Below are 14796 nucleotides of genomic sequence, written 5' to 3'. Positions count from 1 at the left end.
CCTCTGTGAAACAAGTTAGTTACTGAGATTACTAAAGAAAAGATAATGTATTGGAGCAAGTGCATTAATATAAATATATTATAAAATATTAATTCACACCTTCTGACCAATCAGATTTAAGAATGCATCAGCACTGTGATATAAATCAGGGATAAAAGATGGCCACATGATGAACTGTGCAAAGGTCAGAGTGTTAATGAACTCTGTGATAAGGATAAACATGACTGACATCCATATGGCATCATATTTTTAGGCAAAATAGCAGATTGTACATTAGCATATGTTTAGGTCACTATATGTCAAACATACATATTTTAAGCCAAACTTTCTAACATTTATATATTTGTCATTTGAATTGAAACTCACACAAACCCAAAAAAACTTTGATTTCTTGACAGCTTGAAGTCTCAAGTGACACTTGCTTCACTCAAACACCTTTTTTGTTGCTGTCGAAGCAAAACGCAGCTTCATATTGAAGTGCCCTGGGTCACAGTTACAATGGCGTGAGAATGGCACCGCATTATTTCTCAGCCCGGGTTTTAATTAACACACGCACCCCTAGTGGGCAGGCATGCTAACTACTAAAGGTCTCGAATGAAATGAACAAGAGCTGCACTCCATAATCTAAAGAGATCGCACAGCTCCAGTGGGCATGAGGCAGGAATTCTGAGCACCATGTCACAGCCAGACAGCCGCTAGCGGAAATTACACTTGTAGGAAAGTATGTGCACTAAAGCGGGTTGAGAGATACGGGACGATTATTCTCGGAGAGACAAAACTGGATGGTGAGCTGGTGATTGGAAAGTTGTGAGGTCAAATTGCTGGATTGCCGAATGTCCAAATTTTGGTGCGAATTACGGGAAAACCAAGGAGAGCTCAGCTTCCAAGAAAGGAGCATGAGCCATTCAATGAAATGTAGGGGATGCACGTAGTTAACAATTTCTACAGAGTTTAAAAATAAAAACCGAATCCTGTCTAACTCCTCAACTCCCCAAGTCTCTCTACTCTGACGTGAATCCACGAATCCTGCCACTGTGCCTTAAGCTGAACGGGTGTCAATGTTAAATTTTATTAATTTTCTTTGGCGTTCATAACTGTTCAGTAACACTTTAATACTCATCTCACCACACATGTACACATATCTATACATTACCTGCTATCTAACATCTAACAGTGTTAGATATACTGTATGTTGTGAGTAGGAAAAACTGATGGATGTAGATTTACGAACTTCTCATCTATAAATCTGTCCTTTTCTCTCGTTTGTTTGAATTTATTTGTGATATAAATTTTGCCTACACAATAGGACCTTTCTTATAGGTACATGACTGGAGTAATCAGTAAACTCTTTGTCATTGTTTTCAAGTTGGAATAATGCCAACTCAGTCATGTGTCACACCTGTTTAATGCCACTGTCATGCCTTTGCTACCTCACGTCTAGTCTGTATGGTGCATAAACACACATGCTTAATCTCTTCCCATCAATCAGCTCATCTCATCTCAAGACGTTGAGGCAACTAATAGTGCTTTGTTTACAGCTCTCTGTTTTTTTTTTTCCATTTGATCATAATTTACAGTATCAGAGTCGAGTCTAATGCAGACTAAGAGTCTGATTCATTCTCCTGCCTGGTTTGAGTTATGCAGAGGGGGGTTTGAGGCAGACATGTCTGTAAAGACTGTAGCCATTTCCTGTAGCTTACCCTCTTCATCATGATGTAGTTTACCTAAAGCCATTTTCGGAATAGAGGAGTGAATTACATGAAGTGGTTTATTAAGAGTACCTGCGTCACTGGGCTTTTATTGTAAACCCAATACCTAAACATGACCCCTTTAAAAAAACATCGTGTTTTCTTGTATCTCAGGAAGTGGCACAGTATCAGCTGGAGTTCAGGTTCATCATAGCCGAGTGTGTAAATTGCCGCAATGTTCAGGTTTACTAAAAATTACACACTATTTTACACACTGCTAAAATTTTAATAATGGTACCATGTAACTTAGTTTCAACAGAATTTTAAGTTTTAACTAAAACTGTAAAATTAAAGTTAAAATGGCTGTTCAGTTTGCCAGAAAGACATACTTGACAAAAATAAACAAACCTGATCTTGTGAAAAAGTCATACAAGTCAAGGGCAATTTAGTTTTATAAGGTTGTATAAGGTATAAAGTTGAAGCGAGAAAAGTTACAAGTAGTAACCTCAACTTTGTATCGTTTCACACAACACTGTGCAAATTATTATGCATTTTATAAAAGTAAGTGCTTCTTTTAAGTGTTTGATGTTACTGGTTATGAATAGTGTAAAATACTAAAGGTCTACTAAAGTACTGATACTTCTTAAATATGTTGTGGTGTTATTCTATACAGTGCTAGGTTTATGCTAACTACTCTCAGCATATGGTTTGGAAGAGATACCTTGAGCAGCGATCCTACTTAATTCCAATTGTTATATTGGAGACAGCTTGCCAATGGGATGTTGGTTGTGTAAGGAGTTTTATTTTAACTTGAAAACTAATCAGACGTTGTATTCAAAACTTCAGAAGAAACTTGGATTAATTACGACTGATTCATAACTCCTTAGCGGTGGCAGAGCTGATGTCTTCGAACGCAATACCGAGGATATTATATATAAGGAATAAAGAAATGAATAGAGTAAAACAATTTCCTGTTTAGCTAAATAATCAATGAGAAAGTGGTGTGATGTGGCCCAGCATGAAATGGAGTTATTGTATCGTTACCACCCTGAAGTTATTAGATTATTTTTCTGTAACAGCATGTCCCAAACTGTCTTATATTCTTCTTATAATACAGCAGTTTGCCAACAATTTGCTAACATTTAAAAAAAATTGATTAAAAAACGACACATGATAGATTTTATCCATTTATACTGTAGTTAAATTGAATGTCGTGGGACGGCTGCAATACATGTTAGCTCTTGGCATTATTATCTCATAATAGCAGCTATGATGAGTCATTCACTCATCAGTCTCTGTTTATTCTCTCTCTTTCTTATGAAGTTAAAAAAAATGCAGCTTATCATGTTACAGAGAAAACGGAAATCACAAATTCATTCGCCTGAAGACTGTCAGAAAATGTCAACTTACAGCTTTACCTCTGACTAAGATCTGATCCTGGAGACTCTCTCTATAAATGTTAAATAAATGTCTCCTTATATTAAAAAAAAAAAAAATTCACCATATTTTTAATGCGTTTATGCGGCACGTATGACATTCGGGTCCCTGTGTAAGTTGTTACTATAGAAACGTATTCTAACGTATTAGAATAAATCTAGAGCCGGAACTGCTGTTTGAGCTACTGTTGGAGAAAATGAAATCAAAACCTTCTGACCAATTAGATAAGAGAATTAAACAGTGCCGTGGTACAAGCATACAAGGGTATCACATTATGTTTGGATCCAGATTTGTCCAGTTAACAAAGATGTCTCTTTGACTTTAATGGAATCTTTGGTGGCATTTTGCGAGCTGCTTGTGCTTTGTCCTGCTTGTATTGTCGGATTGTTGTGGCTTCCGCCCACATCAGGTCATCCAGTCAGGCCACAGACTCCGAGCTGGTGAGTGAGGAGGCCAGCAGAGAGCTTATACAGACTGGGCCGAGGTGAGCACGCTGCACTGGCAGCAATGGGACACACTGATTCACTGGATGGTGGTTGCAGGGGTGTGAGGTCATGTTTTCCACATTTTTTTGAGCAGCCCATGTTTTTCCATCCCTTCTTGCTGGAACTGAGGTCTCTCTGAGAATTCCCAAATTTTCCTTCCAGCTCTCCTTCCAAGCAAAAATGTCCACATTTAGCATTGTTACTGTAACAAGCCAATCAATCTCTTTCGTGAAACTAAAGAGGAAGAATGACACCCGGTTTCGAGTGTGAAGCCGAGCGAAGAGACTGCAATGATGACGTCTTCTTAGTTCGATTGCGTCAGACAACGGGAAGATAAAAAAATCCCAAGTTACGTCGTGCCACAGTGGCACACAGCCAGGACAGCATTGCCAAAATTGTGTTAAGAGTGCTGGGAAAGAGTTACAGCAGTTTTACTGGGAGAAGGAAAAAGGGGGTAGGTTTGAGAGCAAGTCAGGGAGGGGAGTTGCTGGGGTTCATGTATATGACTGGAGGAAGAGTGAGGAGTTTAAGAAAAGAGGGGAAAAGAGAGGCAGAGTAAACAAGAGGGGCCGAGTCAGGGGAAAGAAGTAGATGAGATCAGGAAAAGAAGAGGAAAAAGAAGAAAGAGAGATCCTATAAAGTCAAAAATAGAAAGAACTTGGTTTAATCATGCTAGCAGAGCTTCTTGCAACAGACCACTAATGAAAATCTCTCGTAAGTACATTTCCACACTTACCGCTTCAACTTGTTTTATTTGATATCATTGTTGAAATATCTGCATGCTCGGAGGAGGAATTATCTGCACATACTTCTCTGAAAGAAAAGCAGAGCGTGAAATATGGCTCTTGGCTCTACCTGAGACTGGCGCATATTTTTAAGTCTTACAATCCATCAGACTATTGGCAGATGAATTGTGTCATTGAGTGATGTGTTGTGTTAGCTGAACATCAGGAAATGTGTTGTGTTAGCTGAACAACACACTCAGCATGCTTATGCATTATCTAAGCAGTGCTAAGGAGCGAGCTTTAGGCCAGTCCAGTCTGTGAGGAGTGTCAGTTAGACTATAGATGAAAAAACTGAATGATTTTCATTGCTTTGTTCAGTCTAATTAGGGACGGATATAGAGTACATCTTTCCAGGATGTACTGGAAGGACTCCTTCCAGTTAAAAAACATATATATATATATCCACAAATGTGATCACAGCACTACTGAAGCCCTGAACCGTAAGTTGTGGCAAAAAGGTGTTGTCATTATTATTAATCATTATTAATATCCCATTATTCTGACTTACTAACTCTTCACTTCAAGATATTGTCATTATTTTGACTTAATATTTCATTGTTTTGACATAATAACTTGATATATTGAGCTAAAATTTCGTTATTTTTACATATTATCTGATAATTTTAACTTGTTTTGTAATTTAATAATTATAGCTTGCTTAATTTCAAGATGCTGTCCTTTTTTTGACTTAATATTGCATTGTTTTGACTATGTTTTAAACCCTACGTTGATTTAGTGAAATTCAATTGACACACATATACAGGACGTCTAATGATTGCTATTTCATGTCAATACATTCAGGTATGATATGTCAAATCCAGAAGGTCAAAATGGCCGTTACAACTATTATGGAATTTTGTGAATCTGTGTTAGGAGTCAAAATAATATATTGAAATATTAAAAGAGCATATCCTCACAGCACCTTTTTACTGATTCAGGGCTTCTGTACTGTACAGCACAGATCTATCTTATTAATGTAATTATGAGCATAGCTATTCATATATTCATAAGGCACATTAGACAGATATGCACTATTGCTTTTATTTATTGCAGCTATTAGAGGTTTCCACTCACAGAACCCAATCCAGTTATATTTTATTAAATGAAATGTATAATATCAACAGCACTTTTACTAATTTTACTAAAACTAACACTTTTTTAAAATTGATATTTATAGGTTATTGTGTTTTATATTTAATGCAACCAGTTCAATTAACCAGTCAATTTGGTTCACACTTATAACAGCTATGACTTTGATAGTGGTTGAATGGGAGCTAAACCAATTACCATGGCCAATGGATAATAAAATTTATCAGCACTGATTAGGATTTAATAGGATATCTAATACACCACACCAGTATGCTGATGCTCTTTCTGTGGCTATTCTTTTTTACTCTAATATTAATAGTTAAAATGTCTTCCTTTTGTTGTTTTAAAACCCAGTTTTCTCCTGAACTAGTCAATCATTCATCTTCAGTAAGCGCTTTGTCCTGGTCAGGGTTGGGGTGGATCCGGAGCCTATTCCGGTAACACTGGGATTCAACCTGGATAGGACACCAGGTCATCGCATTTCTCCTAATTTAGTCATAGACAGTTCTCACAGGGATTACTGTGGTATGTGGATTCAGACTTGCCATGAAGTCTTCCGATGACACTGTGGTGAATTGCTTATACTACGGCACCACTTGAGATCTTTTTGCTACTTTAATCATAAAACAAGTACAGCTAAAAGTTGGGCAATGGACATGCATCTATTATTTTTCACTACAGTTTTTTGTTCCACTGAATGTATTGCCTGAAAGGCACACCTGATTGCTCTTCATGGTCAGCGTGGCAGTGGATCCAGAGTGTATGCGGGCAACACTGGACACAAAGCAGGAATTGAATTGGACACTAGTCTTTCACAGAGCACCATGCACACACATATTCACACCTTGGGGGCATTTTAGCGTAGTCAATCCACCTACTCATATGTTTTTGGGAGATGCGAGGAAACCAGAAACTCAGAGGAAACCCACATGGACACAGGGAGAACACGCAATACTCCACACAGACCGAAACCTGAGCTTAGGATTGAACTGGGGATCCTGGAGTTGTGAGGTGCCAGTGTGACCCCCTGCACCACCGTGCCGCCTCTGACACAATCGTGACCCCTAATTATTGCACATATTTCTCTTCCCTTAGACATCACAACAAGAGGGGGAGTGTGAATGCAGGATGTCATGGTATATGGTTACAGAAAGTAGTACATCCCCAAATCCCCAGCTCAGGTTTAACTGCCAATTACTCTCACGATTACTTGAGACAGCACTGCTAGTCTGATAGAAAAGAGGCTGATCTCTGCATCTGCGTTTAGAAAGACTAATGGACGGTGATATGTTAGCTCTAGGTGGTGACCTGGCAGGCGTCCGGCTGAGTGTAGGTCACAGTTCATTTGCGCTCAAGGACGTCGTTCTGCCAATATTTGCTGAGCGGAAACATTCTGGTGTTGGTTCAAATAAACATTTCCTCATGTGAAGGTTAAAAGAAACCATCCCTCAACTTTCAGAGAAAGAACACTGATTTATTGGCTTATACCCTGCAAAGAGGTTCATACTATCTAAACAAGCATGTATCTGATGACGGAGTCTTCCCCAGTTTATTGATGGTTCTTTTGGAAGCGGTGGGACAACAAGCTTTGGATTGAGGATGATCATTTTACAGAGGTTATTGTGTCAATGTAGGGGAGATGGATGGGATCTCAGGCATCCATTCAAGTGCTGGCATCCACCCTGAAATAATCTTCTGTGTCTTTTAATTTGCCCAAAAAGGAAACTTTAAAGGAGAGGGTCGGCTGTGGTTGTGGTTTGAGTGATGCTGAAAGAGGTGCATGTCCTTGAGAGGGTGGGTTTTGTATACTTGTACATTTTTCATATTCTGTATACAGTTTACTAGCTATTTACCAAACTCTTTGTCTAATTTACACCAGATGATTAGAAAGGAAGGAAGCTTTACAAGGCCTGTCAGGTTCTTCTCTCTCCTCTCTCGTTGGTTATTACTGTTGTGCTCAGCTTTTCCACTTCCCTCTTCCTCTCTTTGCCATTCCTCACTGTGTCCTTCATCTTTCTGCTCCTGGGTCTGACTCTGAACACGGTTGATGTTACATCCAAACTGGAAACAAAGCACCCTGTTTTTCTCAAAACAGCTTAATAACCGAAATGTGGAAAATCTTTTAAATGGGACCAATACTTGGAGGCTCCTGAAGTAAAACCCCTGTTTAACAAATACTGTATTTGCACTGATCTACATCATTTGGAGGTGACACAGTGATGGTAGCATTGCCACGTCACAGCTCCCCGGTGTGATCCTGAGCTTGGGTTACTGTCTGTATGGAGTTTTGCATGTTTTTCTCGTGTCTACGTGGATTTTCCATTGAGTTCTCCAGTTTCCTCCCACCTCCCATAAACTTTTAATTTGGATTAACTACTCTACTCTGTGAATATCTGTGTGCATGGTGCCCTGAGATGAACTGGCATCTCCTCTAGGGTGTATTCCTGCCTCCTGCTCAGTGTTCCCAGCAGAGACTCTGGATCCACCATGATCCTGACCAGGATAAAGTGAAGATGAATGACTGAATTTATGGTTTGATATATCTGTAGAAGAATGATACTCAAGTGAATGAGCTTGAAACTACAGTTTTTGTTTAATCGTTTTATCAGGGGTCGTGGTGGATCCAGAGCCTATCCTGAGAGCACTGGGTCTGAGGCAGGAATGTAAGAATGATTTAATAATAATTTTAATTTAAAAAAATAATGTACAAGAATGAAATTAGTAGCTGAATAGTTATTACGACTTATGATGCGCTATACTAGATTCTTATCTGTTTTGTTAAGGTATAATTTCTTCAAATCCGTCTTTCAGGAAAGTGCTAATGGAAAACTGCAAACGTAGGTGATGGGAAGATTTACATAAGACATGTTAATGTTCACTGAAGGATGTTGACTGAAGAGACTAGAGTTTACACAAAGAGATCATCTGATTTTGTTTTTTCAGGTGGTTTACACTATAAACCCAATTTCCCGGTTTGCTGTTTTGCTGTCTACACACACACACAACGCAATAATTTCAATGTCATGTGCACTTATTATTATGTTAAAGCCTGTCACATATGACTCATCTGACTCACATTCTGGCACTAAAATGCTAAAACGAGGTAAAAGCAACCTTTGTTTATTATATTCACTACAGACTTCATTGGTCATAATAGGTGTGACAAAGACTCTTTTGGTGCGTCAATCAGTGTCTCCTGGGAAAGCGTCCATAATAGCCTATAGTCTTAAAGAGTAACAGATATCTCCCAGCAGATATCTGCGTGTCATCTACAGGATCTTAAGCGCTTTGTCTAACCACATACCAGTCTTTATTCGCACAGTGACAGGGAGAAAGAAAAACAGACCAGATCTGGCTCAGAACTAAAAATAGTTGTGACAGTCGGCCTTTTGCGGGAGAACAGGAGTTGTCTCGAGTTGACTCTGTTCTCGGTTATGAGAAATCTTGTTTGGAGAATCTGAAGAGGTCGGTTTAAAAGTACAAGAAGAAGTTTCCATCACAGCATGATGAAATGTTATGGAAAAACGGACGTCGTTGAAGACTACATCTGTTAATATGCGATGACGTAAAGTGGTACAGCATTATGATTCGCATTTCTCCACACAGGCTGGACTAACAGTAGATGTCGTGTTCTACGCTGTATTGTTCTGAGACCTGGACTATGCCATTGTGGCTGTGTGTTCTTATTTTGTATCTAAAACATCCTGATAACTCTGGAAACGAAACAGTTCCATAACCCTAGTTCACACTAGCAACTGACAAGTCGCTCGTGTCATTTGTAGAGACCAATATTGTTATTGCTTGTCCAGCATTTGTATTTTTTTTCTTGTAAAAAAGTGTGGAAGTATGTAAGAAAATAACAGAGATTGGTGTTTTGGTATCGCTGTTATTGTGGTGAGAAACAGCACAAGAAATATCTATATATATATCACCACAAGAACAGCGATACCAAAACACCAATCTCTGTTATTTTCTTCTAAACTTTATTTTTTTGGTAAAGTCTCTATGCACATTAATGAGAGGTTGTATATGACAGCATAAGAGAAAAAAATATATAAGTTATAAGTTCTTCTTTTGCATGTGAAACAGTAAATAGAGACTAATTGAAGGTTGGAGCTAAAGTTGTTAGTGAAGAACATTGCACAGCATTGATCCTTGGAATCATTTAAGCCAATCTTTTTTTTTTTTTTTTTTTGCATAGCCAATTTGCAGACAGTTGAGAAAATCTCACTGAAAATGAAATGCTGAAATGTTGCTTGTCGCTTTTTTAGTCTCGCAAGGTTAAGGCTAACGAGGCGACTTCAGGGAGCTAGCTGTATATGATTTGGAAGTGAAATGTGAGTGTCATTAGGTGTAGTTTTGATGTAAACTTGTCAGATGCTTCTGATTAAGTATTTACAGAAAAAAATTGTTGGTAACACGTTACTGAAGGCTGGTATTAATATGGATACATAACCTCTACATGAGCACTGTATGATAATGGATATAAACCTACATAAACATTTATACAGCCTTATTAATCTTATTAACAGCCTTGTTAACAGGCACAGCAGCTGTCACAGAGCGTGCTTTTTATTAATTGTCATGTTAGGGTAATGTAACTCCTGTGTTAGAGTGTTATGATATAAGATTGTTATAACACTTTCTAACACAGCTTGAGTGTGAGAATCATTATGCTGTAGCAATATGCATGTTCTCTGTGTTACCTTAGGTACAGTGAATTTCATAATTTTGCTTATAGGAGTTTTATGAATAATTATAACAATGTTATGACACTATAATGACCAAGTTTTATTTTTCGTCTCAGCGGTTTGGTAGATTTCTCTTTTCTTGGGAGTTTATGTCATATGACTCTGACATACCAGCTACAAAGTCAATTGTCATGATGTTATAAAGTAAGTCATCCTGAAAAGTGTTATAATACAACTTTATGTCAACAAAAATCTGCCTCTTGACTCAGGTGTTACATCAACTTGGCAAAACCAGTTTTTATGATAGCTGACACTACTTGTTATAAGCCTTAATAATGTTTGTTAGAAAGGTCAGAAAGGGTTTATGTAGGTGTCATGAACAACAGTGTAAAATAGCTTTAAATTGTCATAATTCATAATTCAAATGATTATTTTTGAAGTGAAAATGAATATGATTTTAATGTCAATGGAATTTTTCAATGCAAACACAAAAATATCCATGAATAACGGCTTTGCAGTCAAGTGTCGTGTATGAATCTTAAAAGAATTTTTTTTCTGTTGCAGAGATCGAAGCAAAGGAAGCTTGTGAATGGCTCCGAGCTGCAGGTTTCCCGCAGTATGCGCAGCTTTTCGAAGGTAACCCTCCACAAACACGCCAGCCATGTAAAAACTTCAGAAGTTGTCACACCCTTAAAGTAAAGCCATACTGTACTTACATTTACTTTACAGAACCCTCAGAGTGACCACATTCAGCCTTTCAAACGGCCGCATGACGTCACCGGCTCACAAAGAGCGTAATTTTAGACCAGCATTGATAGTTTTGGAAGTTGTTTTAGAGAAACTCGAACGTTTAATAGGGACTTGAGCTCATTCATTCGTCGTGTGCTATGTGCTGGTGACTCATTGCTATTTCATTTATACAGCTGCTGACTGGGGTCTGGAAAAAGGAGTAATGTTAAAGTTCTTTACCGTTAGCGCTGACAGAAAGGAGGACGGATTTTGGCCAGTGCGACTTGTTCTAGTTTAAAGTTACAGTCCAAACATCCTACAGTATGACACGCTCAAAGAGAAAGGGCATGGGAACAACCTCGTTTCATCAGCACTGCAAAAACACAGGCTTCCGCTCAAAACCTTCATGGCCTGTCCATCTCTTTAACGAGAGGCTTCATCCGGCTTAAAGACTTTCAATTAAACTAAGTAGATGTGGGCTTGGGTATTACAGGGGCCCTGTGCTTTTAGTGCAAAAAAGTAAAATGACTTTTTAAGTCTTGAATACAGGAAAATTGATTTTGGGTAATTTCACATTTAAAATTGCCGTATTCCACAGTGCGGTTGAATTCTCGAATCTGATTGGTCAGAAGGTGCTGATTAAATTAATTTAGTAGTAGGTATAGTGCTATAGTAACAAGTTACACACAAACTTGTATTGTGGAAGTTCCATATCATTCAAATCTAATAATAAACATTTCTGGAAGGAGTCTCCAGTGTCAGCGCTGTGTAGCAGTCACTAAAATTTTCAGTATGAGAAAGTCTTAAGGACAGAGGCACTTGTGCACTTTTTAGCCGCTTGTTTTTTTCAAAAGAGAGAAAAAAGGCAGGTGACGTAATGTTACGTTTTTAGCATTGGCAAATTGCTGTGGTGTAACACACTTTGGGACATAATGTTAATGGAAAATGATCAACTCTGGAGTGGTACAAGTAACTCCATTATGTGTTAGGCTGCATCACACTACCCCTCTGTTAATTATTTTCCTATAACTCCATGTTTCCTTATTTATTCGATTCAATTTTGGGCCAATGGAATAATATTTGAGAACAAATATCTGGAAATACATTGAATCTCCTTAGAATTATTTTATAAAAATCATGTAACAAAACATATTAGATGCAATTGAGTGTAAAAGTTTGTATACTTTTAGGACAAAATAAAGACATTACAGAAATGTAATTTACAGTAACAAGTGATTAAGTGTGTTAGGATTCACAGACGTTTCTTAACTATCTCTAGTAACAAAATGGTCAAATAGTTTGTGTTATAATATGAATAGTTAAGAAGTGATGTCAGTTCAAAAGATTTTGACATTTACTGTTTTGTAGATCATTTTTAACACAGAGGCTAATTTTACTTGCATCCATGGGTGGAGGCAAACTTTTGCAATCACTTCCTAAGGCTTTTGGGAGTTGTTGACATGGTGACAGTTTTTTTTCTAATGAAATCAGTGGATAAATTTCTGATATTTCATGTCTAAAAAGTCAGACACGCTTTAAAATAGTGAGCTCATTGTGAATTCATCATGAAGATACAGTATTAGTGAATAAGTGTGTCTTTCTGAGAAAAAAAAGTTGCTCCTCAAGGATTCATTGGACAGGAAAAGACTGAATGGGTTCTAGGTGGAACCTTTTCTGAAAGAGAATCGCAGGTTTTACACAGAACATTTAAGGGTCAATCAGGAGGAACCAACCAAGAACCCTTTAGGCTATATTATTACTAATATATTATCCAGGATTTACAAATGCCAGGTTGAATAAATCTGATGGACAGGTAGACACAACCACCCACCCACCCACACACACACATACACACACACACACACACACCATGATTCATTCATTCCATAAGGAATGTTTCTACATATTGAAACGATGGACTGAGTTGAGACAGCACGTCTTTTCATCCACATTGCTTTGGAGTCTCTACTGTTAGAGCAGCCTGGCTGTGGTTTTACTTTAATGTGAAACGCAGTGCCGTTTCCTCAGAGAGTAAAAAAAATAAAAACTTAATTGCACCCATGGAATGTTAGTTTTTAGTAGAGTCTGGATCTGGCCGTGCTGTTGCACAAGCTTGGCGCCGTGTTTCGTGGAACACGTAATGCTTGCACAAGGTCCAAGCTCCTTTTTGGGGGGTGAACCTTGCCTTTTTTAATTAGCATGCAGATTTCCAAAACAAGTTAGCTGCTCCGTCGGTCTTGGCTATCACTTGCGGAAAGAATGTGGTGTTTTTTTTTTTTTTTTTTTTTTTTTTCTAGAGGAGCTCAGTGCCTCTGTTTTTAATGTGAACATGCAAAAACATTTAATCTCATTCTATTAAGGAACAATTAATAGCTCATTGTCAGAATGAAAAACAGCAGGTATGTAATGCATTGTAATGTTTGGTAAAGGGCATTTTGATGTTTCTTTGTAGATTCACAGTTTCCCATCGACATCACTCCTGTAAAGAAAGATCATGACTTCTTGGATAAAGACCTTGTGGAGCCTTTATGCCGGTAAGAAATGATTATGTATAGTATACTTAATGCAGGGCCTGTCCTGGATCGCCTGTGATGAAAAGCTTGTGCAGGTTTGCATCAGTCTGTGCTAAAGCATGAGTGTAGAAATGGATCTGTTCCCAGACTAACAGTTACTCAGATACTACATAAATGACCAAAGAACTTGAGTTCAACAAGTCAAGTAAATTGAAGAATTTTTTCCGTAATCTCTCTTTCTTTTGATCTTCACATTTAAATCATTTACAATTTCATCTTATATAGCATATAATGCATGTGTAGAGTGTTAAATTTTAGGCAATAGTGAGTTTGTGTGCATATCCCCCGTATACATTCTTACTCATTGTAAGAGTGACATTTAAGTAAAAGGAGAAAACATGTGGAAGAAAGAATGGAGTAAGAAAATAATAATAATAATAATAATTAATAACCACAACAGCAACAGTAATAACAATGATGAACACAATTTAGTCGCCTTCTAAACCCAACTGCAGCTCCACATGAAACAGGAAGACAGACAGACAAGACATGTCCCACAAAAACTCGCTAGATGGCTCAATCTTAAGTAAGTAGTGCACTTAGTGTAGTGCACTATAAAGTCACTACAGTACTTCTGATCATTGCTGGGCTGTCCTTTTAAATTCTTTTTTATAAATTTGGACATTTATTTGTCTGCGGTTGTTATCTGGGTCTCTAATCATAATCAATGTATTTAACGTTGACGAGCATATCATGTAAGAGCAGACTTCTAAATAACATCCCATGTTTATTTTATTTTATTTTATTTTGTTTTAATTGCTTCTCTCATGGTTCATTACACACACTGATTACACGCTGAAGGGTCATAAGGGACTATAATATCTATGAGCTGAGCTTCTCTTGCTTTATTCAGTGCTTGGTTGTGCATATACATATTGATGTGAAAAGAAACAGTCCAGCGATTCTGGTCGTCATGGAGACCGGCACGGTAGGAAAGCATGGGGAAGGAGAGCGAGACGTGCTTCACACAACTCACTCCGCTCCGACTCTAAACAACCCTTCAGCAACTCATCGAAATTCCAAACCAGCTCGCCGTTGTAACCAAACAATGCCGCTACCTCCCGCTTCTCGCCTTCATTCACCGTGACTTTTCACTCCTTTCTCAAATCCTCAGGGAGGCAACAACTTCATTCCAGTGTGTATAATACTGAGAAATCTCCTCTATAACACACTGTTTAGGCATCAGAGGCTGGGTCAATAGTGTGATCTTTAACTTGATGTCCAGTCATGCCTGATATTAGATATTACAAACACTCTGCAGCTTGTGTGTGTGTGTGTGTGTGTGTGTGTGTGTTCAAAATCGAATTGCTTACGTCTCA

At 38.0% G+C, this 14796-nt stretch overlaps 1 protein-coding gene across 7 annotated transcripts in view; it reads left to right on the top strand.

The window, feature by feature from the left end:
* stard13b (StAR-related lipid transfer (START) domain containing 13b) overlaps positions 1-14796 on the top strand; it is a 124817-nt gene that overhangs the window by 94169 nt on the left and 15852 nt on the right. For 5 of the 7 annotated variants that reach the window (XM_053239502.1, XM_026934853.3, XM_026934855.3 and 2 more), the window contains 2 exons: positions 10740-10811; positions 13357-13438. In XM_053239502.1, coding sequence (XP_053095477.1) covers positions 10740-10811; positions 13357-13438 — 154 coding nt within the window. Of the gene's footprint in view, positions 1-4113; positions 4325-4344; positions 7279-10739; positions 10812-13356; positions 13439-14796 lie in introns of those variants that run through there. The other 2 variants (XM_026934858.3, XM_053239504.1) reach the window with 2 other exon arrangements.

The sequence above is a fragment of the Pangasianodon hypophthalmus genome, chromosome 14, assembly GCF_027358585.1.
Source record: "Pangasianodon hypophthalmus isolate fPanHyp1 chromosome 14, fPanHyp1.pri, whole genome shotgun sequence".
NCBI lineage: Eukaryota > Metazoa > Chordata > Actinopteri > Siluriformes > Pangasiidae > Pangasianodon > Pangasianodon hypophthalmus.
This window is presented reverse-complemented; position numbering and strand designations above follow the sequence as displayed.